At 41.2% G+C, this 27,720-nt stretch overlaps 1 protein-coding gene across 3 annotated transcripts in view; it reads left to right on the top strand.

Moving 5' to 3' along the window:
- The first annotated feature begins 1,572 nt into the window (after positions 1-1,572).
- dscamb (Down syndrome cell adhesion molecule b) overlaps positions 1,573-27,720 on the top strand; it is a 119,905-nt gene continuing 93,757 nt past the window's right edge. For all 3 annotated transcript variants that reach the window (XM_035155262.2, XM_035155260.2, XM_035155263.1), the window contains exons 1-3: positions 1,573-2,327; positions 20,521-20,838; positions 21,910-22,056. In XM_035155262.2, coding sequence (XP_035011153.2) covers positions 2,285-2,327; positions 20,521-20,838; positions 21,910-22,056 — 508 coding nt within the window. In that variant the 5' untranslated portion in view covers positions 1,573-2,284. The remainder of the gene's footprint in view (positions 2,328-20,520; positions 20,839-21,909; positions 22,057-27,720) is intronic.

The following is a 27,720-nucleotide window of genomic DNA, read 5'->3' as shown; positions in this document are numbered from 1 at the left end:
GTGCAGCATGTGCAACAGTGCTGAGAAGCAGAACGTGCATCTTGTGCATCTTAACAAACAAAGGTCTGATGAATCTGCAGCCGAGCTGGTATCGCATCCTTCCCCTCTTAAATGATCATATCTCACAGTCTGCCCGCTGCTAATGAACTATGTACTTGCTGGTCCTTGCCAAGAATCCAGCAGTGAAACATCAGCACAATGCTCCTAATCCAGTTTAAATGACAGGCAGGATGTCTGACCCACTGCCCTGATTCAGCCATGTTCGCTCCTCACTGCTACTTGGGTTTATCTTATGGCTTAAGATGGAAAAGTCAAATGATCCTCTTACTCATTATTAAATGATTAAACATAAATTTGGTGTAACAATAGCTCAAAAAGAGGACATCAGTAATCCCAAAAAGGTCATTGCTGAATGCATTAAACAGAAAGTGTTATTAAAAGGACAGTGATACCATTTTAAGGGACGCCGGAACAGTGTGTACTGGTACAGACTTCAGCAAATGTAGTGCAGTGTTTGTCTACTGCACTGGAGTGACCACTGTAGAAGAGACAGGCAGACAACATTTGCCCTACAAGCATTTATATCACCATGAAAAAAACAAGGACAGACCGCACACACATACACACACACACTCCCTCCCCTGTTTATTATTATTTCAGTAATTCATATTTATTTTCCTTTGCACGCAGTCAGAATTGTGAAGCTCCTTCCCCTTGGTCCTGATATAAGGAGAGAAAATGAGTATCCTGGGGTGAATAAACAGGATTTCACTTTCAGTAGATTCTGTCATGTGGGATCGAGAATGAGATGCAGACTGGCCTGCTGGTTATATCACATTCAGTGGAACCCGGCTCTGTGGACAGGCCCACAGGCTCCCACAGCCTGATGCAGCTACACCCTTGACTTCAAGGCAAGCATTAAAATGGAGGGGTGGAGGTGCTGGTGCTGCTGGTGGTGGTGGGTGCATTATGAGGTTGAGGGAGGTGGTATGGAGTGTGTGTGTGTGCGTGAGCCTTTCGGGTGGGGGTACTTTATTAACCCTCTATTTTCTGCAGCCCCTGACAAAATGTTGCACCTGTCCCCTTATTGCTCTTCTTTTCATGCAATTACAAAACGAATTCAATCAATTTAAAAGTGCTCCACTTTTCCCAGATCAATTTAATTGGATGCAAAACATGCGTAAAAGGATGGATGGATAACCACAGGGGGAAATCACCTCTGTCCATACCCACGATAGGTACAAACCCCGTTGGCTCAATTCAAGCAGGATCTGGCACATAGAGCTGCACACTGAGGTCCAGCTGAAAGCGGCAGACAGCGCTTTCGGTTTGTGCCGGCGCATCTCCGTGCGTAAAAATTGCCATCTCAGGTGCCGCGGTGCGTCAGGTGCAGCTCATTTCCTTAATGCAAATTGCGGCGCGCTCTCCCACTCTCCGCACCTCCAGTGTAGCAGCCTGTGTTCTGCCCTCAGGAGCGACCGGGAGCCGCCTCTGCTGCTCCTTTAAGGCAATGAGGAATTAAAGCGTCTGCAGGGGCAGGGGGGGAGAGGGTTATATTCTGTGCAATGCTCGCACAGCCAGTGTGGTGCGATTAGAGAGCGGCAGCGGGGAAGATGCGCTTGCTCGCCTCTTGCTGGACGCACAGAGGCGATGAAGATGATCTGACTTTCTTTCTGAATAAGAAAAACCTGTTTCACCATTCTTACTCTGTCGCCTTCTCCTTCCCGTTTGCTTCAGTAGTTATTTTAGTTTTCTAAAAAAATTAATTTTGCTCCCCCCAAGGATGATCCGTCAGTCAGGCTTTTATTTAGGAAATCGGAGCCTCTGATGTTTATATATTTTTTTACATATTCGAGTTGAGACACTTTGTTTGGGACAATTCTTTTTTTTTTTTTGTATTATTCCGGGATCCGGGCTCTGACTCAGCATCATTCACACCTGGGCTTCACCCCCTCAGCATCCTCTTTGAATAGCAGGGAGACGCAGCAAGACGCGGAGCAAGAGGAGGAGAGTGTGAGCACAGCTTCTCCCCCAAGACAATCACACAGGCGCATTTATGTTCCAAGCGCACAGAGAGGGCTGAGAAAAGAAGGAGCAAATAAATCAGTGTGAGGAAAAAGTAGGAAGGAGATATTCAAAAGTATAGAGACTTGGAAAGGCTTGCTTTAAGACAGTGGCAAATGTTTAACCTCACCTCAAGCGCACAGAAGAGAAACCCAGGGAGGCACCGGTGGTCGGAGGAAGAAGAGAAAGCATAGCTTGGGGGGCTTGAACGGAGCAGGGCATGTGGATATTGGCTTTTATCTTTTCGCAGAGCATCTTGAATGGTAAGTTTCACATCTTTTCTTTTGTAATTAATATGATTATTAGTGCTTATTGCCTAGTGCAGAAAGCAAACAGACAGCTAAGTGACTGCATGAGAGGGAGGATGGAGGTCACCTGTGACCCACATGAAATGCATTTTATGTGCTTGTCAAAAGGCTGACACCCCTGATAGAGGGAGGGCGACGGGCGAGGCATGATTTTAAAAACCCCTTCAAGATTTCCTACAAACCTTTAGACACATCTCTGGCCTTCAGATATACACTATATCCTGAGCCAGATGGAATAACACAGCTAAATTAGGTTGGTGTGGACCCCTGGATTCAATTAACTGGTTTGGTTGTAATGGTCTTAATTGTGTTTGTAATAAGTCTCAATTATTGTTTAATTTTTCATCATGCATTGAATGTGATGTATTTCAGTTTGTCATTTTTTGATGCCCAATGATACTCGTTCTGTCACAACCCTGTTCCACTGTGGCCCTTAGTAATAAGTGACGTATTTGATATAATGGACATTTGGTTTAACCCCTTCCCCCTCCCCCACAGTGAGCAGATTTTTCAAGTTCAAAGTGGCATAAATGGATGTGATGCTTTAAAATGATTGATTTACACTGATATTTAAGATTCAGCCAACAATTTTTCCATTTAAAACATATTTAATGTCAAATATTCAGCTGTATTCATGGATTTGTCAGAATGTTTCCAGCATCTGCACCCAATTTTGTCTTAAATCGTCGCAATGCATTATATTATTTATCATTACACGTTGTTTGCAGAGAGAAAATGATGCACCATTAGTGCAAATTGTTCATAATAGTGATAAAGAAATGCAATATTTTTTGAATTAGATACATTCCAGAGGTCACAAGTGCAAAAGCAGCTCACAAATATACACAAAAATGTGAAATAAATTTTCCATTCAAATCGTCGGTAACCTCATTCTCCATTCAAATACTGTATTCAAACCCCACGATTTTGCATCTTGTCTGTGTTTTCTTGCACACATGTGTGCGTTAGCGTGTATTCCACTGCTGTCACCAATGCACGCACATCTGTGTGCTCACATAGTGTATCTATAATCAATAGCAGAAAATTGATACAGTTTATTGCATTCACTTATTGGCCAGAGTCCCCTCTACAGGGAGGGATTATGGCTGACTGGGTGTGTACGAAAACAGGGGGAAGAAAAAAAAGGGAGTCGAAGAATGAGCGCGAGAGGAAAAGAAAATGGAAACATATGTATAAGAAAACACGTTGGGGTGACAAGATGGGGATTGTTCACGCACTAAAACAAAATCACGCCCACGGTTGGCTGCATTCGTACCAATGGGTCGAGAAAAGCTGAATTAAAAAAAAAAAAAATTGGGGGAAGTGAGGATTTACAGGTATGAATATATTCAACCACCTCGAGGGGCTGTGATATATAATATGGTACCGTTCCCCAAAATGGATTTTCCCTTCTGGCCGGGATGATAAAATAAGGCTTCGAAATGGATTTTTGTTTCTGTGTTGTCGCCTCTTTCAGTGCCGAGGCAACCCTCGCTCGCTACCGTTTATTGACACCGACTATAATGTGGTATCTCCCTCAGCCCAGCTTGCTGAAACTCATAAAGGAACAATAAGGAATCCTCATTAATCATAATCATCCGACTCTGACATTAGATCAACTGCCAGGCAAGATTGTGTCCGTTTTATTGCATAGGGGATTACTGAGGAGGCCTGTGGCACACAACTGAAAGGGACTGAGCAGTAGACGGCAGACATGACACTTTTTGTGTTCACCATTCGCACTGCAATATATGCTTTTTTTTTTCAAGAGCGTGTTTGTATGACCCGCTGTTTGCGTTGTCATTTATGTTTGATTTCCCCTCCATCACCGCGCAGGAGCCTCGCTGTACGACTTTGTCCTCTGCGGCTGGACGTTTTGTTGATTGTCATGAAAATGAGGCGTTCGTCGGCTGTGCAGGCGTTGTTGGAATGAATGAATGAACGAATGAATGAATGAATGACCTTGTAGATAGAAGCCAACACGGCGATTGGATTACACACGATTCTTGCTGTTTTAGACCTATCACATGCTCACTGGCCTGTCTCTATGGTAACCTCCGTCATGGGTGTCAAGGGCTATGTCCTGAAACGATCACTCATTCACTCTATATGTGGTGGGAAACTATAAGGCGTGTTGTTTTCTTGTGGTAAAAAAGAAAAAAGGGCATTCGACATGATTCAGATCGTTCAGTCGGTGGTGATTGTTTACTTCTTTCTCCACCGTGAGGTCGTTCTTCTCCACAGTGTTGAGTATAATAATCAGACACGATTACAATAAGGCATATCCAGGAAATTGTGGATTAAATTCTAATTGTTTTTGAATATTGATTATTTGACCCAGAAGTACATGATCAGGAGCTAATCACATCCTTTCATATCAGCATGTCCTCAGGTGGTGAGGGGCCAAATGGCGTTGTGTGTTATGGTCATTTGACTGTGCACTTTGACTGCATAATAAACTCAGCAACCCATTTTAAAAAAGGGAAAACCACAAAATCTCCATTTCTAAATTGCTGTCATCATGGACATTATTACAAGGCGTCTAAGAAAGAAAGCAAAGCCGCGGAATTTCCCTTCCAGATAAAAAGAAAATCATTTTTTTTGGGAGTATGACACCTTTGACAGGCACGTTTAATTCTTCTGTTCTATTTCAGACCTTTTGTTTTTGCGGTTGCCTGCGTCTATCAAAGTAGAATCTGTAAATGCAGTCATCAGCACAGGGGAGGAAACATATTAAATATCTCTGCCTGAAAGCTGCCTCTAAGGAAACCCCCAGCAAGCTAAACTGGCCTATTCAAACTCTCATTGCAGAGACATAATGAGACGAGGCTTCTCGCACAGTCCCCGTGAACACTGTGGTGATTTGTAGACGTGCACGAGGCTTAACCTGATGCTCACGACTTAGAGAGGACTTATCTCGTATGTCTTAAATTTAAAAAATGAACATTTACACACAGATCAGGGGATCACGCAATCAAATTTTAATCTCAATTAGCGGTGACCTTTCTCGAGGGGTAGAAAGGCAGATCCACTTTGAAATAAGGCTCTTCCAGCCTAGTGCAAGTTACCGTGCAGTAAACAGCTGCCAACATCAGTTAGCCTGCCAATTTTACATGACCCTACATTATTAGCAACCTGAGACACTGGATGAAAATGCTACAGAGGGAGCGGGGGGGATGGATGGATTGAACTTGGCTGTGAGGAGAAAAGGGGGGAACTGGTGTTTGCACGGCAATAAATCTACATGAAGGTGGTGCACTGGTGAGAGCTGCGCTTGTCGGAGCTCCGAGGCGTTTCTCAAGACGTCCAAAAGATCACGGGCCTCCCGGCGGCAAACGGCGGCCACGCACAGCGGAGGAGCGAAACCTGAGCGGCCTTACAGCTGCACTCGCAGCCATTAGACTGTTTACTAATCACCAATTAGGATTTGGCTGCAGAGGCAGTATCACAACTCATGAAATTAAATTACCTCCGTGAAAACAAGTAGCGTACAGTGAAGTGATGGATCATCTGGTGCAGTCGTGCTCTGATATGAATATCTAATGGGCTAAATTAAGTTTACAAACCCACTTAACTCATGCACACTTGTGTGAGTTATAAGGGGGGGTTTGTTGCCTTATATTTTGAACTCACTGTGTGTGATTCCAGTTGAAAGGGCCGCTAATGTTGCGTAATGGATACTCTGATATGTGATCATAATAGATATCCCCTAGTTCATACATCCTATAATGAGGGCCACTCTACTCTACTGTACCTCCTTGAGCCCGTCTCGCTCTCTAATTAGGAGCAAGCTTTGGCGACCGTGTGTGTTTGTGCGTGCATGTGTCCGTGTGTGTTTTGTTAAATCTCACCCGATGTAAAATCTAATTACCAATCACACTGTGTCTGTCTGGATTCCACTGAATCAGAGGTGTAATTGTGCGAGCCGGCGTGTAACTGTCTCTTGCATTAAAATGTTAACGATATCATTTAGCATCTGCGGGGAAGAGCAGGGAAGCCCTCAGCACCCAGATGTAGGTGTTTGATCATGCGTGCAAAGTGGGGTTGTAGTAATTCACTCAGCACCTGTCAGAGTGACATGTTATATTACCGTGCAGCGCCGCACAGGTACTTTCATGAAGGAACCGGTGTAAAAGGTTTATTTGACAGTTTGAATCTGACTTAGTTGAGAAACAGGCCCCCCTGCCCCGCTGTGTGGAACTGACTCAAACATTTCTATAAAGGAAAAACTTACAAGTTGAGGGATCCTCGATGTTTTTGCATAACAGCCCCTCAACACTTTTCATAAAAATGAGAGACTCACCTTGCATGGAAATATTGCTCGATCAACTAATTATCTTTAGTGCGTCTAGACTTTTTCTTACAGTTGCAACTATTAGGACTTTGTATAAGCGATATAACCAAATATTTGATATCTAACAAATACATAGTCTCACTATATATTTCATTGCATCACTAACTTGTGTTTAGGCGTAATTGATCTGCTATAAAAAGTGTTAACAGCACTTTAATATATGACTTTTCACATGAAGATGACAACAGACATGGCTCCCACATCATCGGATTTCTATCTGCAGGTGCATCAGTAAACCAACCATGACTAAAACACACAGGCGTTGCATTCACGTGCGCGTTGCAGGTCCCATTTCCCGCATCGAGGTATGAAGTCGTTTTTCCGACTTGGTGCGTTCATGTGCTTTGAAGTCTCAATGTGGAAAAAACTAAATCAACAGAATGTGTTGCGTTCATGTGTTAAGGGCTTTGAAACACTTCGTTCAAATGTTTGTATAATAACCAAGAGTAGAGAAAAAGGATCAGGTGCGACGTATGCTATTAAATAATTAACCAAATATCCAGGTTAATCATGAAAATGTCTGTGTTGGCTAAACAGGATGTTGTAAGTCACTTGTGAGAGACGGATGTACAGTTTGAAAGTGAGAAAAAAGTGTAACATTTGACAAGCTGGCATTAAAAGCTACTGTTTAAAGTTGACTGTACAAATATTCTAAATGGTTTATAAGTGATGACGTGAGCAACTGGTGTTCCAACATTTCTTCTGACCTTCAGAGATGTTGTTCCAAATTGGAAACCAATTTTTCCAATTATGCAGACAATACATGGATGCACAAAGAATATAGGCTGTTTATAAATACTGTCCACTGACCTATATTATATGAGAGTCCTTCGTGGCAGTGTCTGCAGCTGTGATGAGTTTAGCTCAATTTTCATCAGTCATTTATTTTATTTTGTGTAACTGCTTTTTACAAAAATGCTTTTTTAAATGCAAAATTATAAACATCAGTTTCAAATGCTTAGAGTTTATGATTAAATCCCAACATATGAAGTAGTCTACAGTTCATCGTAGTAAGTAGATTTTCCTTATTATGCTGAGTGCCTCAATCCTGTCTATTATCGAATACCTGTTCACTTTCAACAGTCAAATTAAATTTTGATCATTAACGTACATAAATGTTTCAGCTCATTAACTGGAAAAAATACTACAAGATTATATCAATACCTGGTATTAATGTGTCCCATGTGTCCACATTGAGATCGGATTGTGATCTGATCGCTCTCTTCAGCTTGTGTCACACCTCCTCTTCACCAAAACTGTGATGCTGTGCTCAGAACCGCTTACTAACTTATTTTCCATCCTAATTATCATGTATATGACATATTACAAAATTTGTATTTGGTGAATTCCAACTGTACAAAGTATGTAGATTTTTTTGTTTGTGAAAATGTCCAGATGTAAACTGAATTATCAAGAATTTGTATACGCTTTGAGATTACTGGCCACACTCAACTGCGTTATTGTGTTTGCTTGCTTTTCGATTGGTCTCTACTTCACTCCATCCACAGGTGTCTTGAACAATGAGAGGACTGAGGAGAGGACTGTTCCTGTGTTTACTGGCTAATGGCTGCGAGCCGTCTAGCTGCTGCCACTTCGCTGGCTTGGAACAGTCACGTGTGGTTATGATTTCCCCCCACATAGTCGTTGTGACAACATGTATTCATTTACACTTGTTTTCATTGTGGTCACAATGTGTCCCTGACCACCTCTAGAGGTGGTTCGGCCGATCTGATCACAATCTGTCCTTGTTGCGTTTTTTCGGGTCCATTTACACCTGTGGTCCAGCCCTATCTGCAGTCTGATCACCCAAAATACATTGTGTAAATGAGGTATATGTTCGCACTGCTAATGTAATTCCAAGGAGACAGGTTTGCTCGCATTGACACTACATGAGTAATTCCTGTAAATATCATTGTAAATATAAATGGTCCATCTCTGCACTAATATTCAATCATTCAGTCAAATGTTTCTAGGTGTATTTTACTTGTTGATTAAAATGTTCTATCTTCAGTTTGTGCATGTGGGCCAGTAGTTTATGCAGTGTTAGTGGTCAGCTCCCCACCACAGCTTTTGTTCATTGTGGAAGACAGGTGGCCGAGGTGTGATGAGTTCACTTTCCATCACCCACCAAGACAAACATTCACGCTGGACCTCATAAATACTGCCTCTTAATCCAGTCCTCCACATACCAGGGCCAGGCTTTGAACTCGACACAGTCCGAGGCCCAAGGCTGAATTGATCCCTGCGACTCCGGCCCGGCCATGATGCATGAGCCTGACGTATCGTGGCTCACTAACACAACCGCCGCTGTCTTTCTCTCTCCGCCTCGCTTTCTCCCCCTCACCTTTCATTGGACTTCTTCTACAGGCCGACCTTTAAAAACAATAAATACATCAAATATCACACGTATCTTCGACCAGTTTTCCAACCATTTCCTCTGTGCTGTATATTTCTAATTCGCGGCCTTAATCAGATTATTTGAGTCTGCGTTTCCGAACGATTTGTCACCATGAAGTTCTGCCCGTGTGTCTCAGGCTCCACAGTGTGAATATTAAACTAGGCTAAGGGATAACGGAGGAGGCAGAGTTGGACAGACAGAGTGACAGAAAGACAAATGGGTCCAGCTTGGTTTCTCGACACTGCTTTTTATTTTTAAACCTGGCACAGATGCTAAGATTTAAGACCAAGTTGGCGGGGGTTATTTTTAGCCGGCCATTTTTTAAGCTCTGTCATCTTGTTGGAGTTGAGGTAAGGTGTGTGCACGGGAGAGCGACTGCATGTGTGTGTGTGTGAGATGTTGGTGCTTCAATTGTGTGTTTGCTGGTGTTTATTGTGCATCAGCAAGCGTCGACATACATAGGGAGGCGTGTGGTGTGTGTGTCCTTGTGTGCGTGTGTACTTTGTGTGTTTAATTGGGGAGCCGAGTTGGGTGGGTGGGTTATGGGTGTGACACGGAGTGGAGCCACAGGAGTCTGATTTATGTCCTTCCAGCCACTCATCGATCCCCCGGCCTGGTGTGAGACTGAGTGCGCTGTCAATAATCTTAGCACTTTGTGGTATTCCTAGAATTCCCCAGACCTCCTCTGCTCAGACCGAGGTGTGATGCTGCAGTAAGCCATCTTGTCCGAGATCAAATAAGAGGGCACAGGGCCTGGCAGTGGTGCATTTGATTGCCGGGTCGTCGTGCAGCGAATAGATCATTCTGCGGCGGAAGAGCTGTTGGTAGGAAATGGAGAATTGGACGTATTGTTCGTACAAAGGGAGGTAATTTGGACAGAACCCGGCGCAGGTCCCCAGAAACATGTAGCTGTTTAGGTTGTTGCTAAGTGTCCCCGTAGACTGTTGCCAGGATGAGGTCTATTATGTGATGCTCTCCGTGTGTCTCTCGCTAGACCATCCATCCCCACAAGTGATTATGCTAATTAATGTTTGATCAGATGATTAAATTAAAACTCGATTCATCCAAAGCGCTAAATGCTCAGAATATATTTGTGTCAGCTTGGCTGCCGTGACTTCGCACTCCAGAGTCCCCCCCCCACGCCCCGCCCCGCCCCGTGTCCCAGCCACTGGAGGACAGGATGACCAGAGAGGAGAGAGGGAAGAAACAGAGCAAAATACCTCCCTTTTTTTGGTGTGTTTTTAATTCAGGCAGTGGCAGATTGAGAAGCAGGCTTGTAATAAAAATAAGCCAGAGGGCTGGTAAGGTGGGAGAAGAGGACAAGAGATGGAGAGAAACAAGAAATAGGAGGTTGTGTGTGTGTGTGTGTGTGTGTGTGTGTGTGTGTGTGTGTGTGTGTGTGTGTGTGTGTGTGTGTGTGTGTGTGTGTTTTTTGTGGGGGTAGGGTAGTGGGGAGTAGCGCTGAAAGGAGCCGTGCTGTGGTCCCCTAAGTGTTGAATAAACATGCTTGGTTTAGGGAAATGGCTGCGATAAATGTTTAATATGATAAGTCCATAAAGACGGTCAAATGAGTCTGGAGTATTAAAATGAACGTGGCACGCAGCAGCAGCAGCAGCAGCTCTGGCAGAGGAGGAGGAGGGGGTCGGGTGGCGGTGGGGGGGTGGGGGCTGATAATGGCAGGCAGAGCTAACAGGATGAGAGCAGCCAGCTGCTGTGACATCAACATTAACACACTCCACCAGCTGCTGGTCACAGACGTCTCTGGACAAATCAGGGACAGTGGTATATATTCAAAGGTCCGCCACGGCCTCACAATGACATTAGGGCCCGTTCAACGTCGGCAACAAGAGCGTTGTATTAGTAAAGCATTTTTCAAAGTAAAGGTGGAAAAAAATGAGAACAATCAACTAGAATTGAAGGAGCTTTTGCACTGGAGCCCACGACTCATAAATATTGAAATAAAAAAGGGAAAATCACGACCAAAAATTGAACAGCGGTAGAAGTATTATCAAAAAAAGCACTACACGTTTACAGTGTCCAAAAGCAAGACTGTCCTCTAGACATTATATTTATATTTGCAAACGATTTGTGAGACATGTGCCGCCACCTGACCTATGATGTTCATAATTAACACATCTGTAAAATGTTGAATGACAACTTAATTTGTTTTCCTTGAAATACCAGATCTCCACACAGTAACTCTAATTATATTTAGGGCCTCACAGCCCTTGTTTGAGGTCAGGAAAAAGATGGTGCTCTGAGTAAACCACTGAAAAGACAAAAGTTATTACAAGCTTTATTAACAAATGATGAATCCTTGTCTCTGGTGTCTTGTATTTGCACGCAGAATTAATATATACCACTTCCTACACTTGGAACAAAAGATGTTATATACATATGCTGTTGTTTTAGCCATAGTTTAAGTCTAAGAATGTATAGATTTACTTTTGTAGTTTACCTTTCTTGACTTGCAAAGGCCCAACTATCAAACTGAACCAAATTTTACATTATGATCGATATCAGTTCCGGATCCATGAATTATTTCGCGGGAAAATTATGAAAATGTTTAAATGTTAAAGAAAAGAAAAATCCTGGATTAAAGTCAAAGTCACACACTGATCCGGATACACACCTGCATGTAGTGAGCTCTCTCCTGACCCATACCACAAACCCTCCATTTATTTTACACTTTAAGATTCATATTGTAGTTGATTTTGATGATTTGATTTGATGAAGTTACTATGGCTGTAAAGATTCAGTAAGATGAAATTAACATAGTCACCAATTGAGATAGGAGAAAGTAAAACAGTGTACTACCTGTATCGGCTACTATGGACTAAACAAAGGCAGAATACGGATGAAAAGATTTTGGCTAACACTTCAGAAAGGTGTGCCGTGCCTACAGTGAACAAATTCAGACAACACAAGTGAAAGGAAATCCTTGAGGCCAGAGAGTGTCAGTGTCAGGTCATTCCCTTCAGCAGCCTCTCATGTCGCAGCCCGTGTGCGCTGATGCCTTCGTGGACACACACCCAAACATCCTGGATATTGTGTTACCTCGGCTGGCATGCAGGTGGACAGCGGTCACGTTAAGACACCATCAACAGCAACTCTCGTGAAGACCCTTACCTTAATGTTCGCCGACATAATAAGGTTGCTTGTCCAGTTGCGCTATGTCTACTTGTCTGAGGTAAGGCTTTTTCGTCCAATGTTGCGTTCACCAAACGACGAAAATGCTGCTGCTTAATTGTGTTATCGGAAGAGATGGTGTATGTTGACAATCAGATTAGTTTGGAGGCGATTAGATTAAATCCACTCGAGTCTCAATGAGATGTTTTTAAGTGTAATAGTAAATTACAAAGAGTCTTAAGGAGTAGAAGCTTATAATCAAACTATATAAGTGCAAACAGGTTGAGAACAAACCGACTGAAATATCAAAAATAAATGTCCAAGATATACCATATATAATCATAATGACTTTTGTTTTATCTGAACTCAGCAGCAATATAGTGTTGAAACATGTTTGGACATCTATGTTTGGCAGTAAATGTAAAGTATTTGTGGTTTTACTGCATTAAATAGACCATGGGTGTTTCTAGTGTCTGTAACCTGAATATAATTTTCACATTAAATATACAAGCTATTCTCCATTCAACAGCAGAGGATGATTGTATTTACTTTGTATTTATCTTCATCTAAGACTCTTTGGATTGACGATGATTCTGTTTTACTAAGAGACAACAAACCTGAATATACTTTATTCAAATAGCATTTTCCAAATCTTACTAACCACTCCAAGTTACTTTACAAACCAAGTCTAATTCCCCCATTCACATAGTAATTCAACACTTTGTCTATCACACATCAATCGCGCACAGCCATCAGGAGTAATGTGGGGTTCCAGACTCTTTAAAAAACATATATATTTTATTGGTTTTCCTAATTTAACAAAACAGCATCCAACAAACAAATGCATCCATCAACAAAATGAATAAATATACAACATGTCAGACTGTAAACAAGTACAAATATAATAATACCAAATAAAAATTAACTCCACGTCACATACACAATGAATGTACTGTTGGGGCGTTGTGAGAGAAATATGGGGGGGAAAAAAGGTTCGGAATCTTTCCCAAAGAATGCAAACTCTCTACCCCCTGTTTACTGCACATCAATTTTGTGTGACTTCACCAAAACACATTTTATTGCAATAACCTATATATTACGTGAATTATCTTTATGTTTATTGTGAGCGCCACCATATCTACATGGGCTACGCCAGGCGGCATTCAAACCTTTCTTTTTTCAACCACCAATGTTGCACCTCACTCGAATAAATCATCCATAGAATATATTTATAAACATACTCACCCAGGCCTGTTTGTCAAACGGATTAGCATTAGCTTTCTATAAATACATTGTAATTAGGTTGAGGAGAGGCAACAGCTCAGTGCTGCTCTCCTCAGTTCTTTGGTAAAATCTGAAAATTATTGAATAAATAGGTGAGATTGCAGGTGTAAAAAAATGTTCAGGGGTGAATGGGCTTCAGTTGCATTCAGATTCACATGGTGAAGCCTCACTCATAGTAAACATACACTACAGTAAATCACTTTAAATGTAATCTTTGTTTTATTTAACTGTATTACAGAAGCGGGTTTCCCTGCACATTTTATAGTGTGTCTCACATTACACAGCAATATTAGATTTGTACTTGAGGAAGTTTTATTCATCATCAGCAGCAGCAGAGGGAGCTGCTTTAGTTTGCTATAGTGAAATCCCTCATCAGATCCTCTCCCATGCACTCATCATCATCATCATCATCATCAGCAGCAGCAGCAGCATAATTCAGACATCAATGTCTTTATTGCTCAGTTTTACTAAGCGAGAAACAGTCCAGGGTTTTCTGGCTTCCCCTTGATGAGACAGGCAGCCACTCTGGCCCATTTAAGACATGAAAATAGAGCGCGGACGAGGAGGAGGAGGAGGAGGAGGAGGAGGCTCATCTGCTGTGGGGGCCTCGTTTTTAGCGTTGCCTGCCCCTCCTAGACATCAGAGGACAGATCTGTCGGTGCGGATCAGCAGCTTGTGCACGGCCGACCCTTTCTACTGTCACAGCGCCACTTAATATTCATGAGAGCAAATTGCAAGACAGTCATTTAACATTGTGCATGGTGTATTGCCTCTGGGCAGATCAGATCAGTGGGAATGCTTACTCACACTGGGCTGCTCGGCTCTGAATGGTTGTTGTCTGCCCGTCTCAGAACTTCTAGCAATTATATCTCACGTTCAGGTTCATGGACTTTGATATGCAGCTAAAATTACTTAAGTGAGGTGTTATTTTCAAGGCCTTTGATCAGATTAAATGGAAGAGAAAATACTTACACTGTATTTGAAATTTGGGTCATGAACAGGTCAAGGTACTATTTTTAGCTGCCATGAACGCAGCAGCGTCCCATGTTTAAACACAGCAAACATCACACCAGCGCAAGCTCACACTAGTAGGAATCCAAATTTGTTAAGGATAAAAATAGTTCTTTGGCCACTGTGATTGTTGAATGTGAGCGAGCCAGGTATGATCTCTGCATCCCAGGCAGACTTACCCCGAGGGCACAGAGCAGAGAGCGACTTTAATTACCCAGGGTTCCTGCTGTCACTTTGTCACCGCGAAGCACCCGGTGCCATGCTGCTGTGCAGTGCCGAGTCCCCCTGCCGTGGCGGTGATGACAACCCAGACAATGGCTCTGCTCGCTCAACAGATCCAACACAAGTGCCCTCCGAAATATGGGAAGCTGAATCAATCCCACTGTCTCTATGATCCTCTCTTTTCCTCCTCTTGTTTGCGCTCTGCTGTTCTTCCTCCTCCTCATGTCAGACAGTGTTCAAGGAAAAAAGCCAGCGGCTGCATGAAAGACCGAATATGTAACTACAGAAAGCGTTAAATAGGTTGTCCCCAGTTTCCCATGTGGTCCTTTCATTTAAAACTGTTGTTACATGAGAGGTTCACAACTATAACAACTCTCCATGACTTATACTTGCTTTGATCAGGCGTCCGAGAAGCTTTGACGAGAAAATATTGAAGCTGTATATTGACAACTGTGATCATGTAGAACCTCCGTCCTCCTTGTGAGTCAGCAGGCCCACTTAGTTAGATAACTTATCTTTACCTGCTGCTTGTTCACATTGGCATTGATTGCGCGTTTACTTAAATGAAGCGCCCCAGTGGCTCTGAAAGCGCACTGTCATGGTTGGTTACACCCTGTCAGCTGATCAGTTCTGTTGTGTGAAGGAGCACAGTCCTGTGACGATGCTGAACCACAGGTATTGTTAGTCATATTGTACAGTTACTCTGTGGGAGCATTACAGCAACTGCTTCTTTGAGTCACATTTTAAAACATGATGTGAAAACAGTTCATTGGAGTAAACACAATATTTTGGAGATAAACGTCGCACAAAGATAACGGGGTTGATCTCAATAATTAAGAAAAAACACATTTCATTCAATTGTATATTTTGGTACAAATGACGGGGATAAGTCTGAACAGTCACAGTGTGTATTTACAGTTTTGCTCAAGTATGTTTCTCTACCCATCTATAGTGAAAGGTAGATATTACATATTCACTGTATTTAATTAAATTGGTTTTCTTATTTGTTATTTATTAACTATATTTATTCTATTCTACACCTTCATGTGTTCTCTTGTCTACCTCCTTTTGACTATCTGCCACTATAACAAGTGTATTTGCCCAGTGTGAGATCAATAAAGCTGATCATAATATTTAGACTACATGAAAATTAAGTTTTTTATGCAGATCCACATGATTGTTGTCAGATTGTCCTGTTTAGTATAAAGAAAACCCCCCAAGTAGATACCATATTACCATTAATCAAGGCACTTCCGATATCTTCAACCATTAAAAACTTGTTGTACTTCACCTGCCAATGCAGCATCAACACCTGACACAGGTAGCAACTAGCTGGTGAACCTAGTGGCCCATTTAGCTGCTAAAGAGCCAGATATATCCGTCAGTGTTTGGTGGAGACAACATTTATCTGGTGGTAAGAAACACAACTCCAAATGATAAATGCTATTGTGAGGTATCTATACTGCCATAAAGTTTGACTGATCAATTTAAAAGGTGTTACTTCAATTTATTCCTTTGTTCAATATATGAACTTTTTTAGCATGCAAATAGTTCAAAACGTGTAATTAATGTCTACTGAACATTTGTGGTATATATGGACACCCTCATGTCTACTATGAATCCTGGAAGACATATGTAATAATTTAGAGTCTCCTCAGTCATGGTATAGTGAGTATGATTTCACAAGTGTGCATACAAAAACAATCAAAATAAGACATACACGTTAAACAGAGTAAGAGGAACAAAGAGATGCATACTCGCTCTTTTGCTGATCCCTAAACATAAATGCTTTAAATGAAACAGCTTCTTTCCCTCGACCCTTCTCCCTGAAGATATCCCGCCAGTGAAATAATCATAGTCAATTATAGATGCATATAATGCATTATTGAACAGTGTCATTTATTTCACCTTTACGCTTGAGTTCATGAAAAATTATGCCAATTACCGATTTCCTCTTGGGCAATGTAGTAAGTGGTCGGGCCCCGAGGCCATTTGTTGGGGCATGACTTGGTGCTCTTTGCGAGGTCTGAGAGGGCGACGTACCTGCGTCACTGGAATATTTGTGGTCTGTCTTCCGAGTTTAGTCAATTAGGAAAACGAGCAGCGCACAATGATATGCACCCTTCCACCAGAGTCCGTTCCTTTTTTTTAAAATTAAATCAATCACACTATCACTCAGCCGGTCTAAATTGAGTTGCTCTCACATACCTTTCATATGTGAAATAGACGAATATCAACACAGCCATGACATAAATCCTAATCCAATTTCTCCGATGCTTGCACAGAATCTACGCTTTCCAAGGAACCACGCACTTCTCTGATCAATGTCTCTCCAGCCGTTTGCTATTGTAGCTCTGTAACATATCAATAAACAAATAAGTATCAATTAACTAAGTGCCCACATTTTATTTCCTGAAAACTCTGATGTGGGTCAGTCTATCATTGCATTTTTTTTAAATGAAGAAAATATAAGAATTAGTTTCTATTTGTACAAATGTGTCTATGTCATCTCCTTGTCACTAACCTTGAGCACCGTCCATGAACAGGTGGGGTTACTGCAGACAGGAACCCCTTTGGCTCCAGTCTGTATTATCAACAGAGCACTGAGAAGATTGATACTCCCTGTGCCAGTTGGAAAACAGAGAATGAATCCCAATGTAATATGACTTTGATGTATTATTTTCATCTTGGCCGGTGCCACAGATCCACTGAGAACCCAGCACACTATCTGATCCCATTTTAAAGGATTCAAATTGCTGAAAACTTTTTTTTCGATGTAAGAGGCTGTACATGAGTGTATACCAAAGTTCCTGTTTACAACAACAAAAGAATCAAAGTTTCATAATGAAATATACACAATTTGCCTTGTATATGATTGACAAAGATAAAGCACAGTATATTTATTTTCTCCTTTACATGAGGATTTTGGTCAAATGAGCTATTTCAGTGGGAAACAGTTTTGATAATATTTTAAAATATTGGTGAAAGAATTCTTTGTCATGAATATTTTTATTTTATTTTGAGTATGATTTTAAGCAACAACAGTTATTTACAATTTGAATAAAAAAAATTCAAAAGGTGTTTAGTTTGTCCAGATGTAAATATAAATTATTTAAATATAGAAACACCATTCTAGGGTAAAGAAAAAAATTTGTATAATTTAGATTAAACACACTGGTGAAAAAGTCACTAGGATTATTTTATATTCAATTTCTGCCAATAGATCCCTTTCACCTAAATCTTTCACACTGGACCTTTAAGAAACAAACAGTACTACTACTACTGCAGTGAGTCTGGAAGTTTTAATGTGACCATTTATAGATAAAATGTACGTTTATAAAGAGACAGAGGGAGAAGGCAGGTGATCGTGGATGGATTCAGTCTGTCGTGCTTCTGTCCGCAGGCTACTGATGGTGAGCTTCTTACCTCATTCTCTGACATGTCAAAGTTACATGTATTTTAAAATTTACATCCCAAAGTGTAGTTAGTTATAAGCAGGTCTATTCAGTACAAGTTGAGTTATTGTAGGTTAATAACAGCTGCATTAACATATTTTTAATGAGTAAGGCGTGCCGCTGTAATGCTAAATGGTAGCCATTACAGGGACTGCGAGCAAGCTAGGTAAAAACAGCTACAGGTGTGTGTTGGTCTCTTTAACTTTGGGACTGCTTCCCAATGTTTTTACATATTAGCCTGATTATCACATGAGTAGAACTTGTTAGCTTGTTAAGGCACAAACAGAAATACCTTTCAGCTAGCTTAAATGCGTAGGCCTGGAGTACAAGGCTAAGCTAGCAAACGTTAGCCTGAATGACGTTAGCTCATATTCTATAGGAACCCTTTATATATTCTATCTAAATGTTACAGAAGTACCTCAGATGGCATTATATGGGAGAGCACATTTTGATAACTAATGAATAATCGTATATTTGATTAGTAAAAAACACACCACTAATGTCCTGGATAAACATGGACCATGAACTCACAGCCTCCCCTGACCATCAGGACTGGTCAGACTGGGAAATTCGGACATTGAAAGAACCATAACCTTATGCCCTACAGTCTAAACTTAGAATAAATGATGACTGCAATATATAAATGCATTCATGTTACCATGTTATAGCCACACTGGTGTCATTTGTGGATGTCTGCTACTTCAAAACCTGTGGCGCACAGAAATACCTGATAATCATAAAGAAAACAATATGAATCCTTCATGTGATGCTTTCAAACATGCACTCAAGTCCAGACATTTTAATAAAACATATTTTTCCTGTATGTGAGAACGGAGTCGGAGTGAGCCCATGTGAGGATACAGCAGTAGAATGTCTGGAATGTCAGAGCGGGTGGGCATGACGATGACATTTCCATTTCACACGACAGGCTCGAAACTGAAATACAAATATCTCAGAATGAAAAGAGGTGGCCCCCACACGTAAGATACCGAAGAAGATGTCAACTTGTAAAGAAAACAAGATTCGAGAGCTTTTGGCAATAAGGGACGGCGCCGGTGTTGATGTACTGTAAACAAAAACAAGGGATTTCTGCAATGGAATTTATATGTTGAGTCCTACCTCCTGCATGCAATATCCAGTCACTTGAATGTTTGGGACATTTACCTCCAAAAATGTCCCATCATAATGCATGTGGTCAGATATCACTTGGGCTCGTCCCCCTCTGCGCTCCTCTTTAACATTGATGAAATCTCCCCACAGTCAGTCCACATTATCTGAATATATTCACTGACGTATCGGCTGGTGACTGCAACACGCAGCGAATGAAGAGTTGTTTGCAATTCAGAAAGGTTGCAAATGACCATCTCTCCAATATGTCAACAAATTATTGTAAGAGAAAATTGCTGCAGTATTGATCTTTAGTGTGCTAATAATTTTTGAATGAGTGGTCCCTAATTTCTACCGACAAACATGGATGTACATGAGCAGGTCACCGGAGTGTGTCATTGCTGGTTGAGAGCTGCTGGAGCAGAGAAAAGCGTGGAATTGTCTGCAATTTGAAACCTTGTTAGGAATTTATGAAGTGCTAAAATGTTTTCTCCCCAGGGAGGGTCAAAGCCAGCTGCCTAGTGCCACTGTCAGCCATTTAGTGCAGAGCCTCTGGGCTCGTCACCCGTCTGAGATACACCAATACTGCATATACAGTTATTTTTGCCCGAAATACAAAAATACAAACCTCAGATTGCAAACAAACATCTGTTGGCTTCTTCACTTAGAAATTAAACAGCTGTGTATTGCTTTGAAGCTAATTGGTCCAACATTGACATTTATTACCCTCGCCTCCTCCTCCAGAGAATGATCCCGCACAAACTGTATTCAACATCATTCTCTTTACTGTGATGTGAATATGATCAAGGCAGCTGACCTTATTTCATAATTGATAGTAGTTTATGTTAATTTAATGTTCCCAAAGTCCCAGGGATAGCACTACAGAGCCGAATCCAAAACGACTGATCATGTAACACGAATAGAAACGCTTACAGTAAATGATCTTTGAGGAATACTAAAGTGTGCTTTCCTTTCTTTAAAACATTTTGCCACATTTTCATTCTAAAATAGTAAACAGATGAGGTGACAGTACATTTAAAGTGTTGCGTTAACACTTAACAGGAAATCAGAGTTAAAACATGATCCAACAAATAAATTCATAACCACAGAAACCCAAAATAAAGGCTACAGCATAAAGTGTAAATATATGGTTGTAAAAGCAAACATCTTGTCTTGTCTCTCTTGCAGTTTTCAGTGAGGACCTACATTCCAGCTTATACTTTGTCAATGCATCTCTGCAAGAGGTAGTATTTGCCAGCACTACAGGGACCGCAGTGCCCTGTCCTGCTGGTGGGGCCCTGCCTGCCTCGCTGCGCTGGTATCTGGCGACCGGCGAGGAGATCTACGATGTCCCGGGCATCCGCCACGTGCACCCTAACGGAACCCTCCAGATCTTCAACTTCCTGCCGTCCAGTTTCAGCAAGCTGATCCACGACAACACATACTACTGCACTGCCGAGAACCCTTCTGGCAAGATCAGGAGTCAGGATGTCCACATCAAAGCTGGTGAGTCTACAGAGGAAAGCTTAAGTCGGCAGGTAGTGTGGTGAGAGAAATAACAGGCGTACAAGTATTAGCTGTGGTAAGAGCCAGAGGAAAAGATTTATATGAACTGTAGAAGAAGATATGGAAGTCTTACAAATTAATTCATATCCTATTTCCAAAATCATATTAAACCATGTATCCTAGGCAAAGTGCAAAAGCACACTAGTGATTGGAAAGAATTACCTCACATTTCATATCATTTAGCTGACGCTTTTATCCAAAGCTACTTACAATAAGTGCATTCAACAAGAATGGCTAAACTAACCACTTTGACTTATGCCTCTGACTGTCTCAATCAAAAGCATTGTGGCCATCCCTCGTGGGTTTTAGAGTATTTAGAGTCTTGCTAAAGATACCGTTGAAAGAAAAGTTTGAAATGTTGATAAAGAATGAGGGAAAAAAAACCTTGCCCCTTGGCTCAGGTAAAGATCCTGTTTGCTCAAGGGCAATCTCTGAGTCCATGAGCTAACATCTGACGACAAATTAGCCTCCGGTGGCAACGGCCAATATTTTGGGGCTTAACGGTGTAGACGGCAGATATCTGAGCCAAGCCTCCATCTTCTGTTTCCCGTACAACATTTACAGTTTGACTAGTTATCACACGTGTCGATGGGTGTTTTAGGTCCAGATCATATTTGAGCTAATCTATATTAACAGCCATCTGTATATGAATGCTGATCAATTAAAAGCGGATAGCCGATGCATTTCAGTCAATGTGTTCCACCTCTTTTGCTTTCCACACTGACTGTTTACCTGTGTGGGTGACTAAAGCCTGCTCAAACTAGAAACAGAAACCAGAAGGCTTCCGGCACCAAAATCTTATCCCTCACCTACAGTTTCTGCAGATTCACATGCAGAATCTGTTTATAGATATGAGCTCAAGGGCACTTCAACAGGTTTTACGTTTTCCTACATGAGTTCGTTCCATGGGACAAAACCTCCCCAAAGTAAAGAGGGAGAAATAAACAATAGCACAATTTATTTCTTTTGAATAATACAAATCACGTGTTTCTGCTTTGTCTTGTTCTACAGTATCACGGGAACCCTACACGGTCAGAGTGGCTGACCAGAAGGCTATGAGAGGCAGTGTAGCCGTCTTCAAGTGCATTATCCCTGCTTCTGTCGAGGCCTACGTCACTGTTGTATCATGGGAGAAAGACACAGTTTCACTCAACTCAGGTAAGACGAGTTAAACATATGTCTTCAGTAGAACTGGGAATATTTAGAGCTAAATCGTAAAAACCCAGTGACACAACCTGTTAAAAATCTAAACTGATGTATAATATGTGACGGTATAATGCCAACGTTAATGTTCAAATAGCCGATCATATTTGGAACTTTGTACAAGGTGCTGTATTTTAGTGATTAAAGAGCAGAGAGTGAAGCGTTTTGTTGGCAATGACGATTTTGTGAGATGAGAGAGAGGTGTGTTCCGTTCTTTCGGCTGTTTATCCAAGCCCCCTCCCTGCTCGGCTCTGCTCACTGCTCTTTGGACACTTTGTTCTGTTTTACTGTGTGTCATCTTCTTACCTGTTTGCTGTCATCGGCTGCCATTACTGGGGCTCTGCGGCTCTGCGGCTCATCTGTGCAGCCCTGTCCTCTCACTATAGCCAAAGGATGTTGATAACTGTCACGTTGAATCACGGAGCCGCTCTCTCTCCTGTACGCACTCCACCTCAGCCAACTCCATTTTCAGTCCAGCAAGGGGTAAAGTGGAACAGTTTACGTAGTATCATTGACCTAGTTACCCTCCTTGTCTGAATCCAGCGTTATAGCATGATAACGCAAGACACCCAAACGTTCTGGGGGCTGGATTTTTACTCAAGTTAAATGGGATGCTTATCTCTTTGATTGCTCCATGTACTGCCCGCTGGCTGATTTAGCTTCATACTGGGGCGTTCAGGGACTTGTAAGTGAGCACTTGATGTCATTTGACTGAGGGCAGAATCTGGGACGGTGTTTTGGTGGCATTTTAAATGCGCCTGCTCAAGCGTGAAGATCTGTCTTCTGATCCATGCCAGCGACTTATTTACTCCAGGTTACTCAAGTTACTCGCTGCGAGCTGCTGGTTGAAGACGTTGCTTAATGTCACGGGGAGCGGGCAAATACGCAGCATGCAGATATGATTACATTCTGTAAATGAAATGGAATGAATCATGTAGACACCACTCAGAGATGATGTTTATTTCATCTGAGGTTGAAAAAAAAAAGCATCCATTATGAGGATCAAATGCTAAAACATATTTCCCCTACGTCTTCATCATAATGTTGGTCAAGTTGGTCAAAATCTAAGTGATGCAGTAAAATAAAAAGATGTGTGTGTGTGTTTTCAAAACCCGATTTTCATGAAAGGAGAATTTATTTTAAATGAATATGTGTTTTCCCTTTTTATTTAAAAAACACTCATTGCCAGTCATTTCTTAAATCGTCTCTTATTGTATTGTCTGCGATGACGTCCATCCTTTTCATCCAGCAGGTCTGACAGCCTATAGAATATGCAGTGAGCTTTTGATGGATTGTACCGTATGCTCTGTGTTCTTCAGAGTTCTTTCGCAAGCGTTCAAAAGAACAACGATATTGGATTGTCCGTGTTTACTCCAATAAGTATTGCAGCAGGCGAGTGCTGTCAAAAGCATGAGCACACGGTCAAAATCACTGCTGCTCCATGATAAATATTTGATGGTAGATTCTGATGCATGAGCGGATTCACTTCGCACTGTTATGGAGAGGGTATGTTTACTCTAGGAGCGCGGGTTAGAAGGATGTGCGCGTGAGTGTGTTTGCGCTCGCATGTTTTTGCATGAGCAGGAAAGCAGGAGAGACCACAAGGATACCGACAGGGCCTGACAACGGCTACCGGGTGCAGTTTGACCCAGCCTAGTTCTCCGACTCCTTCTCCAGACCCTGTTCTCTGTTCTCTTTTTTTTTCAGTTTTTAATGAAAGAGGACTTGGTCTCAGTGGACACAAAATACAGCTATCCCACAGCCACACTGAATTATTAATCTCAGGTTTTTGTGGGGAAAGGTACCATCAACCGCATTTCCCTGCCTTTGTTTTGTGCATCAGAATATAAGGAGGAACATTTGAGGCTCGAGATTTTTTCTCTCACAGCGAAAGAAAATAACCATAAAAAATTCAGGTTGGTGATGTCTCTCAATTAGATTTTATGAAACAACTAAACCTTTGACCACGACTTGTGTAGCTCCCCTCCAGTTGAAACACTAGCACACGGCATTAATTTGGTAATGGGAGTGTATTTCCCTCAAACATGCCTTCAAAATACCATCAGAACAAAAGAAAAGAAAATATGAAAACATGAAATGAGGCTAGTAAATACAGAGCATTCCCATAGAGTATAATAATCAACCAAACACTCAACAGAAAATGTAGTTTCCCTTATTCAGCAACAATAATTCAAATTCACATATATTTAGCTTGAACATTCACTTAAAGCCGATAAAAATCTGTCACTCAGCTATCACGTGAATGCCATATATACCAATTAACATAATTAAACATAAATAAATAACTAATTGGCCGCGTTACTCGAGTGGAATGAGAAAGAAACCTCCAATCTTTCCAAATCTTCGGTTAATCCGTACCTTCTTGAATTTAAACAGCGATTTGCTTGACCCATTGCTGCCGATCCAACAGGTGCTCTGCCCTTTGTGACAAGTGCTTGCATAGGGTCTCGCAAACAATATAAACTCCGACCTCAGAGCAACATGCAAATGAATAGTTCACCTATGGAAATGTAAGATAAGTCGCTTTAGACTCAATTATTTTCATCTTAATTCACAGAAAGCATTTTAAAGTAAAATGTAAATTAATAAATAACATTTTCATTCAAAATGTATTTAATAAACCTAAACTGTATACCTGACTAATGGCAGCTACAACTGAGTATGAGGTGTTAATGTGTTTTTAAATATCAGTAAGTTGCACGTTGAGAGGAAACTGGCTTAAATCAGAGCTGCAGAATCTTTGAATATCTAGCGTTTCTCATGTGGGTCAAAAATAGATGCATAATTACAGACTGGGGCCTGTCCTAATTAATCAGCTGTGATTGAAAAGTTAATTACAATATGAATTACCTCTCCGAACGAGGACTGCTTAGTAGTCATTTGAAGCGGTCTGCTTTCAATGTGAATGAGCGCCACGCAAGCTCGCTGGGTCCTAATGTTGCCACTAACATACCATTAACCCGTCATGAATTTTAAAATGGGTCTCACAGCATGAGCTTTGAAATGCCCGGCTCCGATCTCCTCCTCGCTGCTTTTGATAAACAATTGACAGAGCTAATAGAGAGATGAAAGAGCCAATAAAATAAAAAAGAGAAAGAACGAAAGTAGAGAGGGGGCGGAGATGAGTAGCTGAGCTGTGTCCAACTGTGTTGCTACCAGGATTTTATATGGTGGACCTTTTATTCAAGGCATCAGTGTTATCACATGCACCTTTTGTTTTTTTGAGTGTGCACATGTTTATGTGTATGGAGTGGTTTTTTTTTTACATGCTCCCGTGTTTGCATGTCAAGTTGCCATGGTCTTGAAAAGGGGACAGAGCTGGGATGGTGTGTTTTTTGTGTTTTTTTCCCAGTTATCTTTTGCCCCTCATCATTCATGATGCCAGTGAGCGTAATGAGCTGGGCGGCCTTGGTTGCAGACAAGAGCTTCAGCAGAACCAGTGAATGAGCTGCAAACAACTTGTTGTCACTGAGACCTTGTGCTCGCCTTTAAGAAGCATGCATGTATTTGCGGCAATTAGAGGATAAAATTCAGTGCCTGCTCGCCATAAGATTTCCTCCCAATGCTCTGTGTTATTTCTACTCCATCACATCAGCAATGGTGCTGATTACTTTCATCCGCACCTAGCTTTTACAATTGTCTGTGTACTTCTTCTACACACAGAAAGTACTTGTTGACTTTTCACATGTTTTACAGATATAGAAGCGTAAGCGTAGAGTCAACACCATCCCTGTAACAAATGATACCCACAGTGTCTCTCTCAGCTTTTTATGCATGTGTCAACATTAGCATCCAATAAAATCGTGTTCTGTAAGTGTAGGCATCTTGCAAATTTAAAGACTGATAACAAATAGTTTGAAATGGATTATGGGCGAGTCACACAGATTAGATTTTGTGTCTGTAGCAGAAGCTCAAGGCTCCTTTTTATCATGTAGGCATCAAGTACAATATGTTTAATGTTACTAACCACAGTTTGGTTATGTTAAGCTTAATACAGGGTGAGATATAGTCATAATTAAACACATTACCCAGAACTGAGCATTATTCACATCTTAATAATATATACAGTTAACAGTAAAATAATTTTTTAGGGCATAATTCGTCTGGACATTTATGATTAGTGCTTTCGCAAACAATCAACAGAAAAAAATATGTTTGTATTAAATGTATAAATTATAGATTTCACGAAACAAAGAAAAGACCCAAACTGTACCTAGGCTAAGGCAACCAACTCATCCAGAGGGAATCATGACACAGCTACAGATAAGGAAGTGCAGGCCAGACGGGCAGCCTGTAAAAGGACAGGGAAAAGAGGGCAAAGGTGAGGAGAGCTGAGGTACGATGAGGAGAATAAAACTGAGGAAAAAAGAGGAATGGATGTAGAGAGGTTTCCCCTCTCTTGGAGAGATAGGATTTCCTCCTTGGAACAAACATGCGGGCCTCTCATCTCTTCAGGCTGGAGATTAGACCAGAGATGGAGGATGAGGAGCTTTATTCTGTCATTGGACACAGACTCAGTGTGAGGCCAGTGGAGAGGGATGAGTCCATATATTGTAACATATAATCATTGTTATTATTATGATATAAGACAATATACATTTTATCAATATTTACTATACAGGCTTCATCACAATTCAGGATATTTATATTAGTATTTTTGCATGCATATTTGATATTTGCCAGGTATTTCATTTGTTCCTTTTAGATCTGCAATAGCAAATCAATTAACTGATCAGTCAATCCACAGAAAACTAATTGGCAATTATTTTGATTATCCAATAATAATTATTGGATGATATGATAATACTACTTATATAGGCATACATTTGAAAACATTACTCTACCAATTAAAATAGTTTTTTTACTCATAATCTTAACTTTTCTGGGATATTTTATAGACAACAAATTATTAATCGTTTTGATAATTGATAGTTATTATAATCAGCCCTAGTTTTTCGTTGAGCCAAAAATAGACAATACTCGATGGTAGATGGGATATGTTTTGTAATATTTGTTTTTAACAACAGTATCAGATTATAGTAATACAACAGTATTAGACTTATATTGAAGACAATACAGAATCTAAGTTTCTCCTCTTTTACGTCTCACTTTTGTTTCCTTTCATATCTCCTTCTCGTCTCTTCTCTTCTTTCCACCTCTCATTGCATAACCTCCTTGGCACAGTGCCCCAGTCAATTTCCCATTGCGTGGAAAATGCTGTCTTTTTTATTTGGTTTATGCAAATAAGTCCGTCCAATACTCACAGCATCAGTGAAACAATCTCCAGTTACATTTTTCAGTCACATTCACGTCGGCTGCCTCCCAACTGTGCGTTTAGCATTTAAACGATGAAAGTGCCTCGGCACGCTTGCATTCTGCTCACTCTTCTCTCATGGGTTCTTGTGAGTGCTTATAGAGGCTAATTAAACAGTTTGCTTGCTAATAGAATCACAGTCTTAACCAGCCACCACCTCAGTCGCGGGAATGTTAAGGACGTCTTCAAAGGGGCTACTGTAGGTGTTTGGTGTGCAGGATCAATGCTCAGCAGGAATTTATCATGCCACTGATGTGCCACCACCTCCATTTTTCACCGAGATT

Source organism: Hippoglossus stenolepis, chromosome 4, assembly GCF_022539355.2.
Source record: "Hippoglossus stenolepis isolate QCI-W04-F060 chromosome 4, HSTE1.2, whole genome shotgun sequence".
Lineage (NCBI taxonomy): Eukaryota > Metazoa > Chordata > Actinopteri > Pleuronectiformes > Pleuronectidae > Hippoglossus > Hippoglossus stenolepis.
This window is presented reverse-complemented; position numbering and strand designations above follow the sequence as displayed.